General features: G+C 40.6%; 1 protein-coding gene across 4 annotated transcripts in view; it reads right to left on the bottom strand.

The window, feature by feature from the left end:
• IGF1R (insulin like growth factor 1 receptor) overlaps nucleotides 1-26,269 on the bottom strand; it is a 192,814-nt gene that overhangs the window by 51,322 nt on the left and 115,223 nt on the right. For all 4 annotated transcript variants that reach the window (XM_052809030.1, XM_052809031.1, XM_052809032.1 and 1 more), the window contains exon 3: nucleotides 291-603. In XM_052809030.1, coding sequence (XP_052664990.1) covers nucleotides 291-603 — 313 coding nt within the window. The remainder of the gene's footprint in view (nucleotides 1-290; nucleotides 604-26,269) is intronic.

The raw sequence follows: 26,269 nt of genomic DNA, 5'->3' as shown, positions 1-26,269 counted from the left end.
CCTTTCACTTTCATTTTGTTACCATCTACTTGAAGACCCAGTTTTGCATTGTACTGACCTCCAAGTCCTTCAGAACAATCAGTGGCACCTGACAATGCACAGGACTACACACAACCAGATCTTTCCAGTGGTGATTTCATCTAAGCAAGCCTTTATCAGGAAGTCATGCAATTCCCCATCGTATGTTCTCATTTCTACCTACTCCAATTTGCGTCACAAGCTGCCACAAAATAGGGGGTGGAAAAACCCGAACATGACAACTCCAACGGACTTTTCAGAAGCTGCATTACCTTTGGCTCCCATTGCGTATGAATCCAGAGGGGCATTCTGCCATGCACTCATCATTGTGAATCACAAACCTCTCATATTCACTTGTTTCGGTGGCAGGGACTTTGGAGCAAAACTCTTTAGTCACACAGCGCCAGCCCTCAAACTTGTAGGTGTTGGGAGGGCAGGTGGGCATGCAGACTCCTTCATAGTAGTAATTGCGGCAGGCCACACAAGCAGTGTTGTTGTCAGGCGCCGTGCAGCTCCCCAAGCATTCGTGATGGCAACACTCATTTTGGTCTGTACAGGCTCGCTTGCCACATGAGCTAGGGCACACTGCAAGACAGAAAGCAAGACAGTATGAAAAAGGGCTATTAAAGTGAATAGCATTAAAGGAAAAACCCTGATCCATGTAATCTATGCTTTCATTCCCTGGGCTCTAGAGTATCTCTGCAAAAGAACCAACTCCTGTAAAACCGACAAATTAATTCTGTTTTTCTCAGTTTTAGTGGCCTGAAAATATCTTTTTCTCAGATCAAACGTATAACTTGAACCACTTAAATAATAAGGAAAACTGCTGAAAGCAATATCAACATAAGGATAATGGAAACAGGCAAGTACTGGAACCTACTCCATAGCCCTAGTTTTACAGTTAATTTTTTTTTTTTTTGAGTGCTGACTTATTGTCTTTCTAAGCATTTCTTGTCTTCCCTATTTGTACTTCAAATTGGTCTTTTACTGGCAAGAAAACAAGCTTCCTTTAAACAACTTAATTACACTTGTACAATAAAGCACTGCTATACTGTAGCACACATGGTTAGGTTGACCCCAATGTAGCATCCCAACGTTGCTTATGTATGCAAAATGAGGTTTAATAAAGTACAGATGGTACACATCAAATACTGAGGAATCACAGAGCTACTATTTTCCCCTGAAGAGCATAACAGAATTCTGCCTTATCCCCAAATTCTGGGTTTAGAGAACAAAATATGAAAGGGAGAAAAAATGGGGTGCAAATTTATGGAGACATTAGTTTTACGTGAAAGCATTTCAGCTTGGAAGACATGAACAAAGAGCAGAATTGTCAGCAGACAAGCTCACCACTGTTACATCAAAAGAAGTGGCAGCATTATATTTATGTAACAACAACATTTTGATTACAGCGTTGTATGGCCTTTTAGCCATGCGAGTTGTATGCCAGAGGCTCTGTAAACAAACACAGATAGGAAATCTGGTTTGCATTAAGTAACTGTTTTCCAATTTCTAACTTAGCTAAAACACAGTACCAATAATAACAGCATAAACCAAAAATTTCAGTAGTACAACTACAGTGAGATCCAAGCAAAGCACCACAAGACATTTAAAATGAACAATCTGAGCAAAAAGCATATAACCAGCAAAGAAGTTAATATCCCAAAATGAACACAGAAGCAGCAGAGCCCAGCCTGTAGAGAAAGACAATGTTTATGAAACTGTGACAGTTCCACAGAAGTTCTGCATTGCAATTTATCTTTCAGTTTGCAACTACAGTGTCATTTTAATGCAGGACTAAATAGCCTAAAATCTTGACCCCCTCCTCTTCCCATAATGAGGTCTAGGCTTTCCAGTATGTTTTCACAATGCTACTGACCAGAGTACCACAATCATGACACAGGACCGAAAGCATGACAGTGCTATTAAGCAATAATATAAAAAAACCTGTTCATAGCTCTGCATCAGGATCTAGACATCCTACATCAAGTTTTGATTATAAGAAGCCATTTTCTGCCAGCTTTAAGGTAGTGTCCACCTTGAAAATGACTTGTAAAACTGCCATCAGAGAATTTTGCATTTCTTATCAAAATGGTACTATATTGATCTTAATTTTATTCACTTTTTTTTTTTAAGCCCTAACTGCCAACTTTGCAAGTTTAAGCATCTGGGTATGAAGCTGGGTTCTCCTTATACAATTAAGGCTAAGAAAGGCTTTGTGGAGGAAATTCCACCTGCAGGTACTCCTCAAGTAACCTGACAGCCTTAACAGTATCTCCCCTATAATAGCAGGTAGCTAAAAAGTATCATCAGCAGACCTGCTTATAACATCTGACAGTGCTATTACTTGTATATACATAGCCACTTACCACTAACACACAAGCCGCTTGCATTAAGGATAGCTTGGATACACTGAATTGAATGCAGCACATCTACTGTATGAGAAGGTACTGTTGAAGTTGCCCAAGAGCTCATCTGTCTTCCAATTAGAAAAGAAACGTAACTTAACCCTGCAGCCCATTCCTTGCACATACTGCTATTATAACCCAACAGCAGTGCTGTTACCAACACTGCTCCATACCTGTATACTCAATTTTTTCAGAGTGAAACCACGCAAAAAAGTAGAAGGGGGGTAGAGGGGGGAGACTAGGAGAACAAGGAGGTAGGAGCATGAGGATGGCTGATGCCTGCCCAGGTAGCGCAAATACCACGTGCAGGCCAAATTAAGAAACTTTTGCAGAGCCAGTTAGTTGTAAGGACTACTAAGAGCAGGAATGCAGAGGAAATCACTGCTAAATAATGCATTGTGTAAAGATGCTGGATTTTTTTTTTTTCTTGAAAAGGAAAAAAACCATACAAACCAAACCCTTACACAAAAATAAAAAAGCATGCAGGTGTATATTCTTTTTTTGATGGTAACCTGCATCAGTGTAAAAGGAGTAAAGTCTGCCCAGATGCCACCTCAGTAAGGCATCACAAATTGCCTCTCACCTTAATATATACAGCACTAACTTGCATTTGCAACTACTAAGGGATTAAAAAAAAAAAAAAAAACAACTGCGTGTCTTGCTAGCAGATGGACTGCTGTTCTGAGTGGGTGCCAGAAGTGAGATTTCGTGTGGTAGCTACATTTCCAGTTCAAAGCCCTACTAAGAAAAAGAAAAAAAACCCACAAAACAAACCACACAGCCCCCATGCCTCTACAAAGTTCATTACTAGATATATTAACTACAGGATTTTTTTGTTTTCATCCAGACAATTTGCTAACAAAAACCCCCAAATGCTGCTATGTTAAGTATTCAGATAAATATAGTAGAAAAAGATTGAGTTTATTTCATTCTTGGGAAAGAGTTTTGTATTCCCTTAATGTCATTCATGAACAGTCTGCTATATAAATAGGATTCCCTGCATCTCCTGGTGAATCTGCTGACTATTGTCTACAGAAATATAAATTGAAGCACAGAAGGATACACAAGTTCACACGAAAAAGGCAATCAGTGAAACAGGTTTTCAAAACTATAGTAATATTTTAATCACAACCATTTTAACAAGAACTCTTGAAAACTTTTTAAAGATAATTTTTTAAAAGCTCAGCAACCTTGCTTTTCTCTCAGTCCTACTTTTTGCTTGTTCTTGCTAACGTTGGCAGTTTTCAGCCTGGAGACAATACGGGTATCCTGTTTCTTTGAAGAGGCAGAACAAGAACTTTTGTGTGTGTGTGTGTGTAGGACATATTATGAACAACAAAAGACTTATCTGCCTTACATGCCAGTTGCCTCAGATATCCCTGTTACAAAAATCTTACTAAACAACACTGGCTAGTCTTACAATCCAGCCCCATCTATCCTCCCCTCTGTCCTCCCACATTGTGCTACTTGGGCTGCTAGATTTGTACCAAAACATTTAAAATGCAGGTTCCAAAATAATTCTGTCAAAAAAACCTAACCCTGAAATAGGCTCAATAACTTGTTGACTTTAGTCCACGAGAACATTAGAGAGACAAACATAAGCAAATAGTGGGCTGACATTTGGTGCCCGAATTTATCAGCCAGGTACAACAGTGCCTTGGACCACGAAGGCTGATGACTGTATACAAAAAACCCCAAACCCCCGAACAAATCCTTGCTGACGAGCACAAGGGCAAAAAATGCTTAATTGTCATCACGTGGAGGTACTAAGATAATGGAAAATTTCAGAGACCTTGGAGGGCAGCCATGGAAGAAGGAAGTCAAAGCAAGACCTGAGAAAGGACAGACCCTTAAACAGCTTCATGACTTTATTAAAAGAGATGATGGAGGCTTGACTAGATCACAGTGTCTATTTACCTTTAGGGATTGAAAGTACTGAATAATCATATCTTCAGAGAAGAACATTACAAGAGCACCAGTAGCCACAAATCAAATTTACTGGAGCAAAACCAGCAATAGTAGTTTCTTTGACCATCCATGCTTCGCCTTCTCTCTGATTTTTTCAAATGGGAAGTTTTCCTTGTCAACAAAATTCAGGAGGTTTTCGAAATACTATTAAGATACTATGATCACTCGCAAAAAAGGCAAAATATTTCATTCCAAGATGCCCACTTACTGAGCAAATCGGATTCAGACCTGACATACAGAAAGGAGATGGTTTAAAACTAAATGCAAAGATCTTACAAACAAGAGGAGCTCCAGAAGAATCTGACTCAGAGACTCATTATTCTCAAATTAAAATCCGCAAGATGCTAAAGCAAAATTGCAAACACAAAGCGAGGTTGGGAAATCCTCAAACACAACTCTCCAAAAAAAGCAAGAAACAAATCACCTCTCTGTATTTATGGCAGCAGTTCCTTTTTGGACAGCCTCATGCTAAGGAGGTGGTAGTAAGTTTGTCTGACATCTAACACCTCCCAGCTATTTGAAGTGCACACAAAGCTAAAGCTTGCTGCAAACACTCTGCGTTGACATCATGGCTCTTGTACAGTTTGGACAGACAAAGTGTTCTTATCTCCAAGACGCCATGACTTACTTCAGCAATGCTGAAACAGAAAAATCAGGTGAATAAACAATCAGTCACAGCAAGTGAAAATGCAGCCAGAAGAGGAAGACTTCTGGCAAGCTGAGGCACCGGCCTCTGCCAAGGATGGCACCGTGCCAGTCACATGCGGGCGAGCAAAAGGTTGCCAAGTGTGGGATAAATATTTTTTTAAAGATTCTTTCTCTCCTTGTAAAACGATATTAGATCCTTCCTTTTTTATACTGTTTCTGCTTTTATAGAGCATCCTTCACAAAAAATAATGTTTCAGAAAGAAAAGGGGGGAAAACAGACTAGTTTTGAGCAGAAACCAGAGGAGGAAGTGAGCATTTTCTCCTAGCCAACTACTGAAAAAATTAGCTGTCTAAATTTATCCACAAAGACAGAAAAAATGGTCATTTTTGGAATGTTAATCCCTCTTACATGACAGAATTCTTAAAATATTGCATTTTAATGGTCTAAACTTTGGTACGGTCTTTCAAACAGCTGAATTCAAATACTCAAGCAGCCTATATAAGACCTGATTTCTTTTGCCCAGTATACTGTGAGAATAGAGAGACTGGAGAGACATTATTCAGAAAATCCAGTTCTAGTGATTCATGGCCAGGGCTGGAATCAAATAACTACAGAATAAAGGCTGCAATAAGAAAATACACATATTAAATACATGCAGTAATGTGTTCCGATCACAGAAAAATGGGTACAGATCATCTCCAAAGAACTGAAGAGGCTACTTAGAGCGGTTGTATAAAATCTTTATATTGCTACAGAAACAGGTACTAGCAACATACTAGCGATGGTATATTCTTTGTCTTTTCTGTTTGCCCCAGCACTCTAAAACTGGTTATCTTGCATTCAGTGAAAATCCTCAAGGAAAAAAACACTACCATATTGAACTACTTTCTAGCAGTTAAGGCATAAAGTTTGGCAGATTTTGAAATTAACTGCCAGATCTCAAAGGTTCAGTTCAACTCAGCACTGATACTAGGACTTGAAAGTGATCACCTTCCTCTTTAAACCTCTAGTATGTACACAATCGTGCCCACCAGTAAAATATTTGGATAGGTCTATGCAAACTTATACCAAGAAGCAAGAATACAGCATTAAGTCTATAGCCTGCAAGCTATATCAGACTCGAGATCTTTTCACTAGTCATGTGTTTCCATGTTTACACCCTAGTCATTAGCAGCCCATTTTTATCTGGCAGACCTTTCCAAGGATCTTGAAATTCTTCTGAAGTTGTTCTGTGAATTATTTTTTTCCCACTTTACAAATCCAGCTGAAGTTTAAGTACATCTGGTCAGCTTCCACACAAAGCTTTTTGGTCTCTTGCTTCTTGGTATTTCAATTTGTCACAGATGCTGTACACCAGATCTCCTAAGTGAAGGAGTAGGTGTGAGGAAGCATCCAGAACCTCAAAATAACCTCAGAGGATTTGCCCAACCTGAGATCAGCCCACTAGCTGCTCAATTTTTAATCATATGAAAGACTGATAAAGGAATCTACTACTGCCTTCCCTTCCTCAGGATTTTATGGTTGAAAAATAATACCACGCTAAATGCTTGTATAGCCAGTTGTGCAGCAGGTGGATCCAACTGCTCAGATGGAAGCACCTGTAGATTATTCTACAGCAAAGGAAGCGTAAGACAGGAGTGGAGACAGGTTAGGAGAAGAAAGCCCAGCACCATTCAGCACCTGGAGACTCTCAGATGCCACCAGATGAAGTAAGGTCTATGAAAAAGAGAGGAAACATTCATCAGTCAATGAAATAAACACTTTGCTAGAACATATTGTTGTGGCGAGGTACTCGATGCCCTCTAGTTTTACAATTTTTTTCTTCAATATTAACATTTTCCCTTCCCCTCAAAATAGTTTTAGTACACACAGCATTTCAGACTAGCACATGCATCAACACAGCCCTGAGGAGCCAGAGGCCCATGGCATGGTTTGTAATCCCTCAAACACAAAAATGCCTCAGCATAACCTCCTTCCCAGCTGAAAAGAACAGAGCAGCCTATTAAAAACAACGATGAAAACAACCCAAATCATATTTCAGTTGGACACACTGGAGTTTGATGACACCCCCCCCAACTTTTTGGCCATCTATTATCATTCATTCTTTACCCTAGAAATTACCTCAAAACAGCTTCCAGGCTTCCCAGCTGTGATACATAACAACATGTGTGCTAAATCCATTTTATTTAGAGTGACTAGAGGACTCAGGGACACTATTTGGCAGTGTAAAACCTCCCATCCCTTCAGGTTTTCTGCAAGTGAGGCAATCAACCCTGCTAAAAGCTCCAGCAGTATTACAGCTACTCGCATCACACCAAAACTAGAGCAAATGGAAACCCGAGTGAAGAAAACAACTACCTTAGACCACAGTCAACAGGCACCGATAGATAGTACAGTTACTCCATTTGCTCCAAAGTGTGTAATACTAACAGCCAGGAAGGTGCAAATAAACATGACTTATTGACAAACCCAGGCAGCACGAATCGCATTCTCTTTCAAAACAATTTATGTTGCCCAGCACAACCCAGACTGGCATCACTGCAGCTGGCACTTGAGAGAAAGAGGAAAAAAACAAGTCCATTTTGTCCCTTCCATGCCAGTATGAGTTCAGTACATAAACAAACCCAACTGAGGCATATATGCAAGCATCTATCAGGCTTTCAGGCCAGTTCTACTCTATCTTCAACACTAGGTAAACATATTGGTTGGGAATGTTTTACCATCAGTACTGCACTGTGTTCTAGAAACATTTCCTCTACAAAAAGGGAAATTTCCCACTGGAAGATGCAAATCAGAACAGTAACACCGATGCCAGTGGGGATGAAAGCAGGAAAGTGAGGGTCACCGCACAGCAGTGAAAGCTGCTCCCCGTCCGCCACAATCTTCCACCACTCACAGTCACAAATTTGTTCACATTTCTAAAGGAGCAACTGAAGTTCCTGAACTCTTCAGTAACACATAAGGAAAGAAACAGGCTGCTGCAGAACAGCTCTGAAGCAAATTATTTTTCTTTCACTCCAGATTATGAGCAATATATTGGGGTTTTGCTTGTTGTTGCTTAAAGCTAGATTTAATCTGCCTGTCTTCCAAATGCTGCAAGTGTAAGGCAATAAGCTTTACAGGATTTAATTAATATACTGCAAGCAAGGAGTGCTGGTCAGTCATCTCCTGGCAGAACCCCAGCTGGAGGAAGAACACTATTCATATTCCAGACTTATTCTAAAGGAGGAGGACAGTTTGATAACATTATCACACTGGCCTAAACGGTGTAGTTCTCTTAATGCTGAAGGATAATGGCAGTCAAAAAAGTCACTGGTTCAGAGGGATTCAACTCCTGCTTTGTTTCAGAAATGCCCTTCGCATTTATGCATTAAGCCCATCAACAGACTTAACAATTCTGGCACAAGCAATGAAACATAATGCTTGTCTTAGAGGCAGACATCAGCACTGCTCCAGTCGGAGGCTAATTACACTAAAAATGAAAAGAAAAAAAAAAGCTTCAGTAAAACTAATGTTTACAATACACAGAGTAGGGCAAACCTAGAAAGTTTTTGCTCATCTCCAGCCAGGATACCTGCATTAACAACAATAACAAAACCTGTTACAGAAAGGGCAAGAACATTCAAACTGTTTTACTACAGAGGAAGTTTTTTCAAGCTGTTCACCTGCTAGTGAGATAGCCCACTAAAACAAGGATTAAGATCTAGATGTTTAGGAACCCGAGAAAAGAGAATTACAATGGAAGGACAAAACAAGATGCAAGAATACTGATGGTTTGGAAAGTTCACAGACACACCTGGGTGCATTTGTTTTAAATTATGGATTAGTACATCTGGATGTACATCATCACTTATCAGATTTGCACACTGTAAGTGAAGACATCCTGTTAAGATCAACATCACTTCGAACAATATTAAGGCAATTATGTTCAAAATTATTAAACAAAGTATGTCCTTCATGACTTCCAGAAATAAAAGAGAGTGCAAGCAAATCTGACAGCAACTGAAGGTTGTGCTCTTGAGATCCACAACAAACAAAAGGTGAGCTCTTTCCTTGGTTTTAATAATCATGGAATTATTTTTTCATTCTAAATCTTTCCTCTGTTATAAACACAGACAGAATACAGAAGGTGCCAGAGTTTGTAGGACCCAGAAACAGACTGGAAGTTCACACATTAATCCATCTCTTAACACATTTTAACAAATTTACAGGCAACATGGACAGCGGAGAGGATACAACTGACTTAAATCTGTATTAAAATTAGTTTCTTTTCATACATCATGACTGTGGATGGAAGTGTTTCAGAGGGAAAAGGGAAAATGTTGAGTATCTTTTCAGACTTGATGCAAATTGCTTTCATAGTCTGTAAATCATCCTGAATGGGACATGAACTTTAACTCCATCCTACATGGTTTATCTCCAAAGAACAAAACCACTGCAACTGTTGCCTATTTGCTAGTGCCTTACTGAACAGCTCTGCCTGCCACTAGAAAAGGCTGAGCTGGGTTGCAGAGCCAGCTTTGAGAAGCACAAGGATGCTCCCAGTCTGCAGAGGCACTGGACATTGCCACGACCCCAAAGGAAGTCCCAAGTGAACCACTGTGAGTTCAGTAGCTCTGAATCCCCAGCTCATTCAAGCCAAGTAAAGGACTAAACCACCTGAATTAGGAGACACTGAGAAAAAGTGACTTGGGTCAGGGAGGGGCACTGATGGGAACAGCACATGAGTTTGCTCAGTGTTTTCTTCTAACCTAAGTGGAGGATGACATTACATCGTCCAGCCTGCACTTAGTCCACTACTATCTTTAAAAACATCCTCCGTTACGAGACAGAACTATTTCAGTTCTTCCAACACACTGATAAAATAAACTGAACAAGGAAAACCACACTTGACTATGCCATCCTCCAGAAACTGCAAACTCACATAACATAATAATATACTCACAGGACAAATGGCACACACACCACTGCTGGCCATGCAGTCAAATACACAGTTAATACTTGGATGCATGAGTTGTCTCTGCTTATACACATGAACATGCTTTTGAAGAATTCCTATTAGTATGACTGGAAAAAAATAATAATGACATTGCTTCGGACTTTCTAAATCCTTTCCCGTAGTAAGGATTTGTGATCAGATTAGGGAGCAGCAGACAGTTCTATTTATTTATTTATAGGAAGGACAATCAAGGTGAGCTTTATCACTGGATCTGACAGAGGCTCCAGGCTGCAGCAAAGCCAGCTCAGCAATACTGCCTGGCTGCTCTGAAGCCAGAGACAGCATCAGATGGTATTTATTAAAGAAAAAGGGGGAATTCATGTTTTTGATACTGGCACAAAGTGGGAAGCACGCTGCTTCCCACTCTGTTTCTGCTCGAGTTTGGCACGTTTGAGCTACACTTTTCTCCTCCGGTACCTTTTTTTGTCATCTCCAGGCACATTCACATGAACATATAAATACACAGATCATTACACTCTGTGTATAGCAGATACTTACATGGATGGTCTCAAAAAAGAATATTCTTTTCACACACTAAAAAAATTATACAGAGTTATTTTAAATTGAGAACTGTTTGTATATTCCTTATAAGTTTATAAAACTCTCACTGTCCTCCCATGACTAACAAAACTGGAATTGAGAGAGTATTCTATATTTATAACTCGTCTGGTTGCTCATGCCTATGGCCCTATTTCCACCCTCCGTTACTGTACACAGAGCTATGTGAGGTATTGTGGGTTCCCAAACTTCACCGATTTCCTAACAAGGCAGGCCTGTGTCCCAGAGGAACAAGCTGGGGGCTGTTTCACTCGAGCATTGGCTGAATGCAGAGGGAGCGGCCTTGAGTGCTGTGGTTTTGGCAGCTCTTCTTGAAACTGGTATTAGAGGCCATTTCTGTGCAATTACATGCCTAACTGGCACTGGATTGTGTATCAATGCTACTGATACACCTTCTACAGCCCAGGCCAGTTTACAGCCCAAATGGTATTGCTACTGCTATACACTTACCTTATTTATTTTAGCAGTGCCTGCAAGCCGAAGCAGTTTGATGCTTAGCTGGGCAGCTCCGTCAGTCACCTACATTACAGACACACCAGAAGTACCAGGCAAATCCAAGCCATTACAATGAAGTTCAACAGACTATTCATTGGCCTCTCAAAATTGAAAGGAAACAAAACCCTCAAACTTTACCCAAAATCCCCCCAAGACCACACTGTGTTCAGTGATGCTGGCACACTACAGACCTCAAATGGGTGGCAGAGAAAGAGACTGTATTAGGTATCTAAATGCAGCAAAATGAGGAAAAAGACGAATTTCATACAAATGGGGGCTGGGTGACACTCGTAATCCATATGAATGTCCTAAGGTCTGCCCAAGAATCACGCAACCATATCTCAACTTTGTCATGATAGAGCTGCCTTTTAATCAATGCATTTTTAACACGTGCTGGGCACCTGCAGGGCACAGAAGCTCTTTCTTATTTGCAGATCCTACATATGTTCAATATAAATATTTATACAAAAAGCAGGGGGAGAAAAAGACACAGGCAGATTTTTCAAATTCAAAATATGTTGTGGTAGCTGGGATTGGGATCTAATTCTCATGGAGTTAGATTCATTATGGTACTTAAGCTATAAAAAAAACCCCACAAAAATCAAGAAACCCACAACTCTTCCTATGAGGCTTTGCAGAGTCTGGAGACAGAAGAGCACCGAACGGTGCTGTCACACCAGGAATTAAGAACTGAAGGGGAAAGGAAGCATGGAAAACATTTTTCTCTTTCCATGTAATTGCCTTGTACTCTAGCCTCCATGTAACGACTCAGGTAGTTTCCACAACTCCCCCCCAGTGCTGAGGAGTCAGACCATATTCAAGTTCAGGAGAATTTATCTGGGGATCTACATGCTTCACATACAAAAATGTGGCAAGATCTGGACTATGCTTAAAAAGATTAAGCCTCCGTACCTACTAACCAAAAAACATTACCAGGAAAGCAAGTGGCCAACATGGCCAAATTTGTTTAACTGACTGAGAAAGTTTTCCTCTAGCAAAATAAATTTGTCCTTAGAATACTCTAGCTGAGAGAGAGAAATCACCTAAATCACCCCATAAAGCAAAACGAGACTTCAAAAGGAAGAAGGGGCATAGGTCAACAAAGATATATTTTGGTTCAAAGTAATTGCTGCTGTGAAAGCTGAGCAGAGTAACACACCACACCTGAAGACACAGGTACTTGCGACAAAGAAACATTACTTTAAATCCTCATGGCACTCTGTGTCTGGTTTGTGCAAGGTGTCTGGTTTGTTTGCACCTTACGTATGCTTGCTCAGAACAAGTACCGGCATGGGGAGAGCCCCTGAATGTGTTTTGCAAACAATTACAACAACCCGAAACAATGCACTGTGCCTGAAGTCATCTCAGCAAAGGCCCCAGTCTTGCTAAGTGGCACCGTTTCCAAATTCAGTTCTCATCAGAGGCACAGAAGGGAAACACCCTCCTCTCCTTCCCTTTAATCCCAGGGTCTCAGTCTATGCTGCAGGTAGCCAGCAGTGCTGCAATTTTTTTTCCAGTTTATTTAACTGGTCTCTTGCTTTGCAATGAAGCTGTCCAAGATTAACAGACAACTCCGGTGAGTCAGATGTTCAAAGAAAAAAAATAATCTGTACTTCTCACCATCTAAACAGTAATGCTACCAGTGTAATTATTTTCCATCACTTTGCATACCCATAACACAAGACAAACTATTAAAAACTCCTCCTACCTAGCAAGAAGAAAAATGGTCTAAATTTATCCCAAGCTACAGTTCACTTCACTTTGAGGGAAGGATTTAAATATGGAATATTTTTTCTCCCATCAAAATCAGGGAGGAAAATTATAAAAAGGTCTTCGAAGAACTAAATACAGCAAAGCTTAGTATTATCTTTTGAAATTATTAAAAAAACAGGTTCCGCATATTTACACTATTAAAAAAAAAGTTTATGTTGCAGTAATTAAAGAATAGATATTCTTCCACAAAAGCATTCTAATTTGACTGACCCTTTTCTACAGTTTTTTAAAATTCTCTTTTAATATTAAAATTCCACTAAGCATTTAATTTATGCTACAGAGGGTTAGTATTAGGTATAGGAGAAGATGCAGGTTTCCAAAACAACTAAGCACTACACAATTCAGCAACGAAAGCATTTATAGCTTCTTCATGCAGAATATGCAGACTTCAGGCAGACTATGAAGACTTCTCACAACCTCGTTTACCCTAGAAATTATTAGATTTATAGGACACCTACAAACACCTACAAATGGAAAATTTAATGAATTCTAAGCTTTCTCAGTAATACTGCAGTAAACAAGATTGCAATTACCTTTTCTTCCAGTTATGGGTCTCCTTGAGCCAATAACTGCAGATATCTTTGGTTATAGAGGTCAAATGGGTGAAAGCATCACCATGCTTCCCGTTTTCAAACTCCTCATGATGCTACACTGCCTTTTTACTATTCAAAAGTGCATCCTTCTCCTTTTACTGATCCATTCTGAACATGCCAGACATGCCATTCAGGAAGTTCTCTAGGTGTATATTTACAATACACAAAGCAGACCAGGAACAAAGTATTTATGGCTATGCTAGCGTTATCAATATTGTATCATCCCCAGAAACATTTAATGCTGACATTGAGAAATGTTATGACAAAGTTACCTATCACCTCTGGTCCAGATACTCATGACTATAAAAAGAGCCCAGTGGCTGGTTTTGGCCAGCCGCAGGGGGACAGTGCAGTATTGCCATCAGACCACACTCAGTTTGAGAAACGCTTTCCAATTCCATCCTTAGAAATGACATTTCTCTTCCAATGTTTACGACTGCAAAATGAAACAATGAATGGATCTATTTCAAGCAGGAAAGGCCCTGCCTTCTCTGCAGTTATATGAACCGAAACTTCCATATGCATTAAAGTTTTCTGTAATTACGCAAACACTAGCCTGAACACACTGTTTAAAAATCACACTGATTAAAAAATATTAAAAAAAAATCACCCAAATCCAAATTTGCAGACAGAACCTTCACTGCAAAACAGTAAAAGGGAACTACCAAATAATGGCAGATCCTGCTCGTTGATGGTTATGAAACAAGAAATAGGGAGGGGAAAAAATAATTAGTATTCCAGGATGTCCCCCCCACACACCCAAAACTAAAAGCATTAAATTGGATGGGAATAGAATATCTGATTTTGCCTGCAGTCAAATACAGGGAACTATCATTTAAATTGCAAATTACAGAGCAACAGATTTTTGCACAAAGTTCAAGGGTTGTCTATGGTTTGTTTTTACGAATTAGGAATGACATGGGGAAAGAGTAAGGGGGTTAGGCTAGCACTACCGTTAATACATACTTCAGCTTAAATATTTCTCAGATTCGTTTGATGCACTTTATCTTGGCACCGTGGCTTGTTAAAGTGATGACAGAAAGTAAAGCAGCTTCTCAGAGATCATCCCTAAGGATGTAGTATCCGCTGGTGGCCATGCTGGCGCTGGAGGATTAACTGCTACAGAAGGATCTCCAAACTGACTAATTACTCCCTCCTCCCCACATCATGTCTGTCCCCACAAGGGAAACTTTTAATCCATTTATACCTTTCCTGGGAAGTGCTTTTCAACCAGTAGTTCATTTGACAAACGTTCTGCTTCCCTTTCCCAGGTTTTAAAGAGATTGTTCCTACTAACATCAGCTGCTTCACCTTGGTTCCTACAAATTAAACTTCATGAATGCTTAGTAACAGAAAAATACATACTTCACATTTATACAGCACTTTTTAATCAGTGGTTCTCAAAATGCTTTATAAAGCATGAAATCTACTTGAGTGGTTGTTTTTGATGCCCATTTTAAAGCAGAGGGGTGAACAGATGCAGTAAAAAATGACAAGTTACTCAAGGTTACAGCAAAAGATTTAGGAACTGAAGCAGCTGTTTGTCTTGATATGCAAAAGCCCCTGACACTACATGACTGTAATAATTTTCTTTTAAAATGTAGCAAGCCCTGAATTACAGACTTCAGCACACAATTCCAGAACACCATTCAGAGGACCTGGGGTTCAAATATTTTCTTGCCAGGCTGTTAGTACATAACAGAGAAAAGACAAAGCAGAAGCCACATTACCTTTTAAAAATTATTTTAGAAATCAGCTTGTTTGGGGGATATTTGCAAAAAATTCTACCAGTGGATATGTGAGTAACCACAAAGAAACAGGTATTTCAACTCTTAACAGCGGACGACAGCCTAGCCTGAAATGTAAAATACCGTTGTAATATCAGACCTGGGTCCTTGTGACAAATGCATGCAAAGATTTCTGGTGAAGTTTCTACAGACTTTAAAGGATGACAACAAACATCACCATCTTCAGCATGTAAAGAAGTGAGGCTTGTACTGACAAAACAGTACCGAGCCAACGGCTTTACAGTGATACATGATAGATCCATACAAGTCAGCACCAAGTCACTTAACTGTAAGATTTAGCTGGAAGGAGTATTATAAACTGCATTAGCAAAAAGAATATAAAACAGAATTGTAGGATTCTTGTAAGAAAATGTACACAAGGTATCTTTTCCAAAAGTTTCTATCTTTGATATTTTGACTCAAGGGCATTTTGGAGGTTTTTTAAGTAGTAAGCCAAATGGCTTTACAAATTAATTTCACTTTTTAAACTGCATTGTTTTCTTTGTTTCATCCTTCTGTTTGGTTTTTTTGTTTTTGTTTTTTTTTTTTTAATCACAGACGCAGATGGGCAAGTTTACACCATTGAGTGTCTTTGAATTAACTTCATACCAATAATTGTTTTTAAGAGATATCACTGCCAAATTTGGCACTTGAGAAAAGAAAGGTTAATCTAATTCTGCTTTTCATGCTCGCTGGAGAGAGATGGTGGCCTCTTTCGTTGTGGGACGGATGGACACACACACACACATACACACACACAGATAGTTTAGCCACTTTCAGACATACGACTCCCATCCTCTCAGTCCCATCTTTTTTACCTCTGGTCCCCACTTAACTCTGCTGTTCCATGTCCAATATAACCTCTACTACATAACTAGTGTCAATCACGACTGGATTCTCTCAGCCACCTACAGCCACAACATTCAAGTACCCTGCAGTCACTGGTGGATTTATCTGCCTTACTCAACATACTAGTAGGGAAGCAACAGGATTTCACCCACAGCACAAGTAAGAAACCTGGAGTCTATGTGACCTGCCCACAGCTGCACAGCTTGGGACACAGTCCAAACCGTCTGCATCTTAACTAAGGAGATTTCCCCAAACTGCCTTTTTTGAGATTAACAAATGTATCTGGCTTAAAAATTATCATTTAGAGAATGACATTACCAGGTCAATGTGTTCCTGAGCATTAAGTACCTCTGAGAAAAAACAATTTCAGAAGCATTTTGTGGTTCTTGGTGCAATGGATAACAAAAAAGAATAGGCTCAGCACAAATAACTTAGCAGCAATGTCTCTGGAAACCAAAATCTTTTAAAATGTAGTTTGAAATCTGCCAAACTAAACTTAAAAGAAAATCTACAAGTCCACAAGCCCCTTGGCCAGCTTCTCATTCCCTCAGATTTCACCTCACTTGCATGGCAGCATGTAGCTTTGCTCACAGCTGCCTCATCTCTGGATAGATGAGGACAGCATCCTGTTCACTCTACCATCTTCTGCTGTATATTAGCTGTTCCCCTGCTCCCCTGTTGGCCTAAATTATCCTTCAAGAGCTTGTACACTCTGCAGTCTCTTTCTTGAGCTCTTAAATCACTCCTCAAGCCTCCTCCCCACCCCAGACTCCTAAAAATGCAACCTCATGAGTTACTCCTTGCAAACCATTAATAAAGTATCATCATGAACTTGGTACTTCCCAAACATCAATACAGTCTACTGGCAACCCTATCAATAACCAGAAGCTACAAAGTTCATGCATGTGCACATCTAATTTCTGCTGGTTTAGATCAGGGTTAGCCTGATAAATCAGCAATGCTGACAGGCATCCAACAAACTAAAGGATTGCTGAGCTCCAGTATCTAAAGATGAAGATTACAACGAAAAAGTATTCAGCTCTAAGTCTGATCTCATGATCTAAGTTACATTCTTAGCAAAGTACTGCAACATATATTGTTTTATGGGCAGTATCCTACTCATTTATAATGTGCACACTGTAAATCAGAAGACTCAACACAGAGAAATTGAGCTATGATTACATTTAGAGCTAAATGCTTTTGAAGTCTAATCATTCACAATCAAGGGTGAGCAGACTGGTCCAAAGAATCATCTTGCATCCAGAGCGCTGCGGCTTCCACTGGGTACATGGTGGGTCTAAGGAACTTCACACCAGCAGAGAAATCCATTTTTAATAAAACCTCTATTGGTTAAATGGAGAAAAAAAAAAGACGCATAGAACAAAATTCTTTAAAATCTCAAGTACAATAATTACTTTATTTGCACCTATACATTCTCTCACATGACAGTAAGGGTGCAGTGCTCACTCACGCCAACATATTTTTGTCAAGAAAGAAAAGCAGGCCACCTTGCAAGCATGTGCATTTAGAGAAGCTTCTTACAGGTTCAGTGACTCTTTGTGCATCCTAAACCCTGCAGCTGAAAAGAGGGAGGGAGGGAGGGAGGGAGGGAGGGAGGGAGGGAGGGAGGGAGGGAGGGAGGGAGGGAGGGAGGGGAAAAGGAGGAAAAAAAAAAGCGCCTTGTGTTGTTTCATTCACCACTCATTCCAAAAACATTCAAATCAGCACCAGCTTGGAAGGGGAAATCCAATAAGGATAATGCTCTCCCTGTCTATCCCTGCCTGCACAGTGCTCTGCAGGGCTGCGCAGCCACGTGACAGTTTGTTTATGAGTCTGGAGCAGCATCACATGAGGCACGTCCCCCACTGCGCCCCACGGGGCCCTGCTCCATGGGCAGGGGACAGCCACCGCTCCCACACCAAACCAAACCAAGGCAGCACAGCAAATCTTCATAAAAAAATATCTTTTCAAAACTCTGCACATGTACCAAGCATATTACATAGGACAGAACATTTTTATGCTGTTAACATTTCAGCACATATTTCTTGACTGCAGGCTTAAAATCAAAGGGAAGCAAAAGCAGCCATTCAAGGCACAGAAAAAATGCACTTTTAAACACACACATGCACAAAACAAAGAAAAAAATTAAAAGCAGATCTTACGATAACCTCAGTTTGATTCTGCAGGTATAGATTTCTCTCCATAAAAATCAATAAAAGATTATTTTACGCCATTTGATTTCATCACCCTGTATCAAATCTCTGCTCTGAATGGAACATCTGAATCAATTTGTAAAGCTCCTACAGGCTACGCTGTCATAGGCTTTCAAGTGTCTTTTTTCTACCTCTCTTACCACAAAGACAGTAAGATAAAAATCCCACACTGGAGGTTATTTGATGTTTCTAAACAAGTACCAGAAGATTTTTTTTTTTTTTGTTAGCCCTCTGATTCCTTACACTGATGTTTCAGGAGGAAAGGAAAAAACAACCACAAACTGCACAGAAGAGAGGGGCAGTTCAAAACTGCAGAAATCCACTTTCTTGGGTATGATTTCTTCAAGATGCACCTAGCTGCTGTTTGTAAAAATACAAAAGGGCTTTGTGTGCCTAGGAGATCCAAAGCACGTACCTGTGAGTGATGCACAGCGTGCCTTTCCTGCCCTTTCTAATGCCCCGCACGCTCTCAGAAACGCACTCCTTTGCTGCAGTGGTGACTGAAGAACTAAAATGTCCTACTTCCAGTACTGAAAGAGGAAAACATGTTGAATTAAACAAAGACACATGTACACTGTGCACTCTTCATACTGAGGCAATAGGGTTTCACCACAAAAGAAACACACTGTAGATCATTTAATGCATTAAAAAAAGATGGCATAGTGGATTTCTATGCAGTACACTGAATCGTAATGAGAGGCTTATTAAAAACTGAGCAGACACACAAAAACAAGTGTCACGGCAATAGGGTTATTTTTTATATCTATTTTAGTCAATATGTTTCAATATAAAAAACCTGGAGCTTCAATCTCCGGGCTTCTCTGATTTCCGCCCTCCCCTAAATTATGTCCTTTTAGTTAAATTGCTGCCTTCATAATCCAGTCAACATATCCCAAGCTCCACATTCAGGAAGGTTACGATCCCATTTGTTTCCCATTCATAAGATGGCCAGCGAGAGAGGAAGTGAGCAGCACAGCACTGCCTCCCACAGACACCCAGAACTCTTCAAATCCACATGGGAGTCACCCCACCACCCAGCTCCGCACCTCAAAGGCTGCACTTGTAGGAACTTCAAACAAGTGCCTCATTCCTCTTGCTTGCATCCTTGTCAAAATTAAAGAGTGAAAAATGCGAACAATTTGCCTGTTTTGTACACAGACTGCTCCCAATATGATCAGTATGAACACTTTGTAATTTTGAGAAAAAAGAAAACAATTCAGCAAAAATAATGAGTAAAGCATCAGACTTATAATCTGTTAAATAATTGCTATGAAACCTACTACTGGGTTTTGGGGTGGTTTTTTTATTATGGCTATTCTGGATTACTCTTAAGACTGCTTTGTTTTACAGAATATGGACACTTCTATTACCTGCCTGGTAAGCTGATATATGTAACACACTGTATGTATGTACTCAAAATCATCTATCGGCACATGTATTTACATTTCAGGGGAGGCAGGACTCAGTGGGACCGCAGGGCAGTTGTTTGTTTTTTGTATTCAGAATAAGAAAGTGAAAATTAATGCAAATACCTCCTTTCTTGGCAGCAGGCAGTGCATTGTTAGCATCTCAGCCTACTAGTCTGAGCACTGCAGCTGCCGAGAGGAAAAAATAAATAAATAAGAGCCGAACCCTAACAGCAAGGCATTTCAAAGGACAAAAAGATATAAAAAGAACTGCAATAGAGATTTCAGTACAGCCACAAGTGACATATCCTGAATTCCTGCAAGTTACAGCCACTCTCAGATTATTCCTTTTTTTTAAGCTCCTTACAGTTAAGTGCTACTTATCAGTCATACGCTATCCACCCCTCATTTCCCACCCTGTTTTGACTTGCTGCAAAGGCCATCCACCATCCATCAACTCTCAGCTGTTACTGTTCTTTCACTGAAAATACATCCAATGACTCTGGAGATCCAGGTAGCAAATCCAGTGGGCTTTAGATGCACTCTTATTTTAAATGCACTGAATAATAATTTACACCAATGCTTTTCAGAGCTGATGTTATGGTGATGGACTTTAGGGGTTTGGCTTTGTTTTTTCAAATTGCCCATGCAGCCCTGGTCCCTGCGTAAGCCAGGTGAGCGATGCAGGAGCATCAGGCACCGTGGCCTCCTGCTCTGGGCTAGAAAACCAGAAGAGACCCAGATAGAAGCTACTCCAGTGCTTTCGAAGTCTGCATTTGTTTTACTTGGGTTGTCTCATCAACTAGAAATGTAAACATTAGCTGGAAGAGCAATATGACTTTATCCCTTTCTGACACAGTGAGGAAACATCAACCTTGAAGATAGAGGTCACAGCCTGGAGCTTTCACAGAAGGGACTCATTTCCAAAAGAAAGCTGCTTAACTCCTGCTCACAAAACCCCAAGTCTGCTGAACTCTGTATGTAACGGGAAGCCTGTCAGCCAACACTGCCTGAAGTACACCAACACAAACGGGAAAGCAGTGTTGGGTGCAGTCACACAAGTCGAGTGTGGGAAACGGTCAAAGAGGTGGTGCCAGTACCAACGTGGACGAGGGGCAGGGAGCACATGCCGCACGGAGAGCTTCATACCGGCATTTCGCTCTATTTTACATCGTGAGCCTTGAGTGGTACAATTTGAGGGGAAATTATTACAGAAAGGAGACCACTTGATAGGATACACTTACATTTAAAAGCTTTTTTAAAATCTACCTATTGCATTTTTGAAAAGCCATGGAAACTACTGGCCCACAAGGTAGGAGATTGATTAATTGTAACAAAAAGTATGTCGCTAGGTGTTTCATTTATCTAAATTTCATGTAACCTGGACAATTCCAAATGAAAAGTATCTTATTAAACTGGTAGAAATTCAGTAACACAAGGCAGAAAACATTTTTAAGCTTTTTTTAAAAAGAAAAACACTTTTTTTTTTTTGAAGCAGTACTTAAATCATGACTTCTCAAAAGTAGAAAAAGTTGGTTTTTGAAACCATGATGATTAGGATGATCACCTGGGGTAGAAATGCTCTACCCTTGCACAGCATGGGGGAATAAGAATGGAGTAGAAATGATTTTCTAAAGAATTTTTATTGATTATTTTGAAAGCCAGAAATACAATCATAGACAAACTAATTGTGTCTCTTCACAATCAATGCAAAGACGTGATACTTTACATACAGGCACCATACAGTACACAAAAATCATTTTTTTCTTGTAAAAGAAGAAATGACATACCTATAATTTTTACTCAGAAGAGAGACGGGGGGGGGGGGGGCAAAGAAAAAAAAAGAGTCAGACAATTAACCTCAGTGATTTAATACTGCTTGCAAAATTCAGTAAGTAGAAATATTAATTGCTACCCTAGCCATATAGATCTTAACTTTCTAGAAGTTGAGCCTAATTCCTTACAAGTGATTTTATCAGATCCAGAATACTCCGCACATTTGAAGACAACTGCTACAAAATATTTCAGTGCACAAGTCAAAGGAATAAACACCAACATAATTCTTCATCTTGTATCTGAAGACCTGTCAGGTTTGCTCATTGATAAATACGTGAAGTAACTCTTCATACTCCAACTGCTGCTCAAAGCAGCACGTTTCACTTCTCATAGAAAAACACATTTCAAAAGCCACTGGTAAACTACCACCCTACACTACCCATGATTTGCATTGAATTAAAAAAAAATTAGTTAAGTACATCTGTTCTAAAAATAAGTGCTATCACAGCAGAGCAAGATTTCTCCCTACACATACTGCCTCCAGAATCTGCTGCTTCCTCTGGAGCATGTGCATCATTTATGCAACACAATGAAATTCATATTGAACAAATAATTCCAGCAGAAACTCCACAGAAAAAGGCAAATAGTTTTTTGAAAAGTAAATCCTAGTTATGAAGTTGTCTTCATTACAGAAGACTACTAGAAGTGTAAAACAGAAGAAAACCCCTTATTTCAGCACATACAGACAGAAAGGTGGCTAGCCATAGGGTTTAGTAACTTGAATGGTCTAAGGATATAAACAAAGGATTTTTACAGTAGAAAAATCTTTTATCAGATGCTGCTGAAAAAGGAAGGAAGAAAAAAAAAGGTAAATTTTGTAGCATACAAGTAATTTTTCAAGTCAGATGCATCTGTTCTATTAAGGGACTTCACTAGTACTGCTTTTCAACACCGTTTTTCTTTAGCCAGAAGATAATGCTTGTCCCATTTGACCCTGGAATGGAGCAGACACTAAAATATTCAGAAGACTTGACAAAGCTGGTAACAAGAAGAAAGTGTTCAAAATGAGAGAGTAGAATTAAAACATCGGTAAACTAGGTCAAATTACTGGAGGAGAGAGCACCCTGAAACACAGCAAAAAGTAACTATTATAATTGTAATTTCTATCTTGGATGATTTAAATGATTAATAGCAGGAGTTAGCAAAAATGAATTAAGGCCTGCAACTAATTCAATTTTATTGTATTTCCTTAGGGTGTCTGGATTTTTAAGCTTAGTACCCAAAGACCTTTGTGCTTTTACTGCAAAACCCCAATGGACTTGTATTTTTACACTTCTTTTTTTTTGGCCCAGATCTCTTTCATAATTGTTCATATTTATCAGCATCTTCTCTGAAACTTTACTTCCATCAGGACCTGCACAGAGGTATCTAAAAGATCCAGCCACACTCCATATGCTGCTGCAACTGGAAGTAATTACTGCAAATCATCAATTGCACAGATGCAAAGGTCTCTGCTGGTCATTACATCAAAGTTGGATGTGTGCAGCAGCCCAGGTCACTAGGACACTGCCAGCAGACAAAACCACCAGGCCCTTCCACCTCCCGGATGGATAGAGCAATGCTCAAATCTGATCTGCTGCCGTTCACATCCTGACCGTAACCCTATCACAGAAGGGACCTAGTTTATAAATACCTCTGGCACTCAAGGGAAGATATCTAAGCGGGCAAAGAGCCTGGCAAAAGCCTGCATACCACCACAGTGCAACAGAGCAGGGCACCTCGGCTTCCTTCGCCGGCAGCTCGGCAAGGAGCCTGGGAGGCAAGAGGCACGCGTTCTCACACACAGCTCCACTCCACACGTTCCCAGCAGCCCCGATGCAAATAATTCCAGTCCACTACTCCTCCATCACACCCACTGCAAGCACATCGTGCTGCTGCAAAGGGGGAAACCTGATTCGGGTCACTGCAAAAGGTAGAAAAACACTTATTTTAACATGACGCTGCCACGCTTCCTTCTCCACGCTCCCACCGATCCAGGGACAACCACCTCCTGGCGGAAAACCCAAAGGCTGCCTTTGCCCAGGGAAGGGGAGATGGAAAACAACAACGTACAGATCCCCCTCCCACAACACAGCCATACTGCACATCTCCACAGCCATGTCTGCCCCAACACCTTTATTAGCAAGCAAGGAGCTGCTCCCCTATTCGAGTGGCCCCATATCAGTTAGATGGGAGGGGAAGAGGGAAACGGGGGGCTCCATGCCACACAAAGGAGCTCAGACGAGCAGACTCTCCCTCCTTCCACCCCCTTCCTCCACCTTCCCTTGCCTCTAGTCCTCCAAACAGACCTTGGCCTTTTATAAAAGGTAGGAAAAAAAGCCCCACCGGAATAACCCACCCTACAGCAACCCCATGTTTTTCCCTACGGAGCGATTAAAACGGCTCCTGTATTAATGAGGAGAAACCAAATTTAGAAGAGGTGCAACATCCAAATATAGACTTAAACACACCTCACTCCTGAAAAGGGTCCCACTGTTTTCTCCCTCGCCCCTCCCGAGAGGCGACGTGGGCTGAACTCACATTGCCAGGGCCTCTGCTTGCCCTGCTGCTCAGCAGCATCCCGCATCCCACCACCCCACTGGCAGCATCCCTGTGGGCAGCATCCTGCTGCTCCATGGGCACCATACCCATGGCTAGTGTCTCGCCACCCCCATCGACAACATCCCCAAGGGCAGCATCCCACCGCTGCCAGCCCTGCAGCCAGGGCCGGCACCGAGGTGGTATTTTGGCAGAAGCCAATAATCCTGCTCCCCAGGGAGGATCCCTGGGACTGGCCTGTTATTCCAGGCAGAAAGTAGTAAACAACCTCCCAGGGGCTGGAGACAGAGGTAAACCCCAAAGATGCCATGTACTTGCTCAGGCGACTGTTATTACAGGACAAAATCAACATGGAGCTTCTGAGGCTGTGCTAAAAAACTGCAAGGCAAAAGTTAAGAATGCTGCTCCTATAAGAGGGAAAAAAATTAAAAAAAAAAAAAAAATCCAAAGTTATATGTTTCTCCAGAAGGACTTTATGAATTTGTTTACAACTAACTATGTTCATGAATGCTCTGAATTTCAGAAAATAAATTCACTTATTTTCTACGCAGGTAGGTTTTTGTAAAGATCTTTCTCTCCCTTTTTACAAACAGCATTTGCTTTTTTTCCAAGACAAAAAACAAAGGGGGGAGGGAAATTACCAATGCACTGAAATCAGCAGTGGTTGTTTTTTTCCTACACATACAGAAACATTCTAGCAAAACCAAGACTTGGTATTTAGCTTGATAACATACAGATGAAGAAAGAACATTCCCAATACAGCAGCCCCACGGGGGAGGATTTTAAAAATTTGTTTAAAATGGTATTTGACCACATTATGTTGCTATATTCATGTGATGTCACGCTTGTTGCAAGACAGAAAATGTGCTGCTCAGACTAACATCTAAGGCAGCTCTAACCAGGATGGGAGGATTAGTTTGGCCTCTTTCAAGAGAATAAATTATTGCTGAAGATGTTTACACAATGCAGCTTCATGAGCCTGAAAGGTTGCTTTCAAGAGAGGCCCGGGCCCCCGGCCGGAGGAATGCAAGCACAGCCCGTGTGGGGAGACAGCCCGGCAGGGCAGACCAAAACCCAGCAGCTCAATTTCATCCTCTGTGTTTCACTTCAGGTGACTATTTTGGGGAGGCACAGAGTTGTGTGTGCTGGTGCTGTAACTAGCTAGCTTTGAAAACATTTGGAGTCTTTTAGACATGATGGTTTCCCCATCATGTTTTAAAAGCAATTTGCATTGTAGGAAATGTTAAAAGAGAAAAAAGGAAAAAGTACACCAGTGGCAGCCTGCAGCATTTAAAAAAAAAAACCCTAAAAATCAGATCACTGGGAAAAAAGTTGTCCTCCTTTATATCACTGCATAACTACACAAAGAAAAAAAGCCTAGCTGTTCTGAAGTCAATGGCAGCACAGAGAGTATCATAAGTGAGCACAAATTTGGCCTAGATTTATTCCTCAAGTGCTCTAGAAGACCACAGCATTTACTAATTTTTACACAGCTGTATGCAGACGTCACTACCACCACCGCCTACATATCACACATCAAGAAACACTAAATTAAACACAAATTTAAAGGAAACATCATTGACATTTTGTTTCCATCTTCTCAAAACAGAGAATAACCAGACTGAACCCTTTCATAACACTCAAAATCTGTGTATTTTAAAAAAAAAAAGGGGGGGGTGCAGGGAGGAAGAAAAAAGGTGCTCTCAGATTTGTGCCCAGCTCCTCACTACTGATTCTTTTGTTCAAATACACAGTAGAAAATAGGGAGACAGGGGGATTGTCAGGGTGCTGAGATTCAAAACAGAAGGGCTTACAAGGAGGACCAAAAAAGCCTGCTGTAAAGCATCTGCAAAGTAAGTAGGACCTGAAATCAACCCAGTACTCACTTCAAAGTCTTGCCCATTAAGTTCCTGACATAGTGAAGACAAGAAAACCCCTGATTGACTTTAAGGCTATGAAGAACCTACATGAAATCTCACAGCATTACTTGTGCTTAAAATTAGGAATTAACTTCACGATCTTGCCAAACAAGAGCCCAAGCCACCAGCACTCACTACCTGCTGATACCTCAAACCCCCAGACCAGTGAATCTCAACCTGTGATGCACGGGGGGGGGGGGTGTGTGGGGGGAGGGGGTGTGTGTGGGGGGGTAGGGGGGGTGTCTGTGTGTGTGTGTGTG

This window comes from Harpia harpyja, chromosome 14, assembly GCF_026419915.1.
Source record: "Harpia harpyja isolate bHarHar1 chromosome 14, bHarHar1 primary haplotype, whole genome shotgun sequence".
Taxonomy (NCBI): Eukaryota; Metazoa; Chordata; class Aves; order Accipitriformes; family Accipitridae; genus Harpia; species Harpia harpyja.
This window is presented reverse-complemented; position numbering and strand designations above follow the sequence as displayed.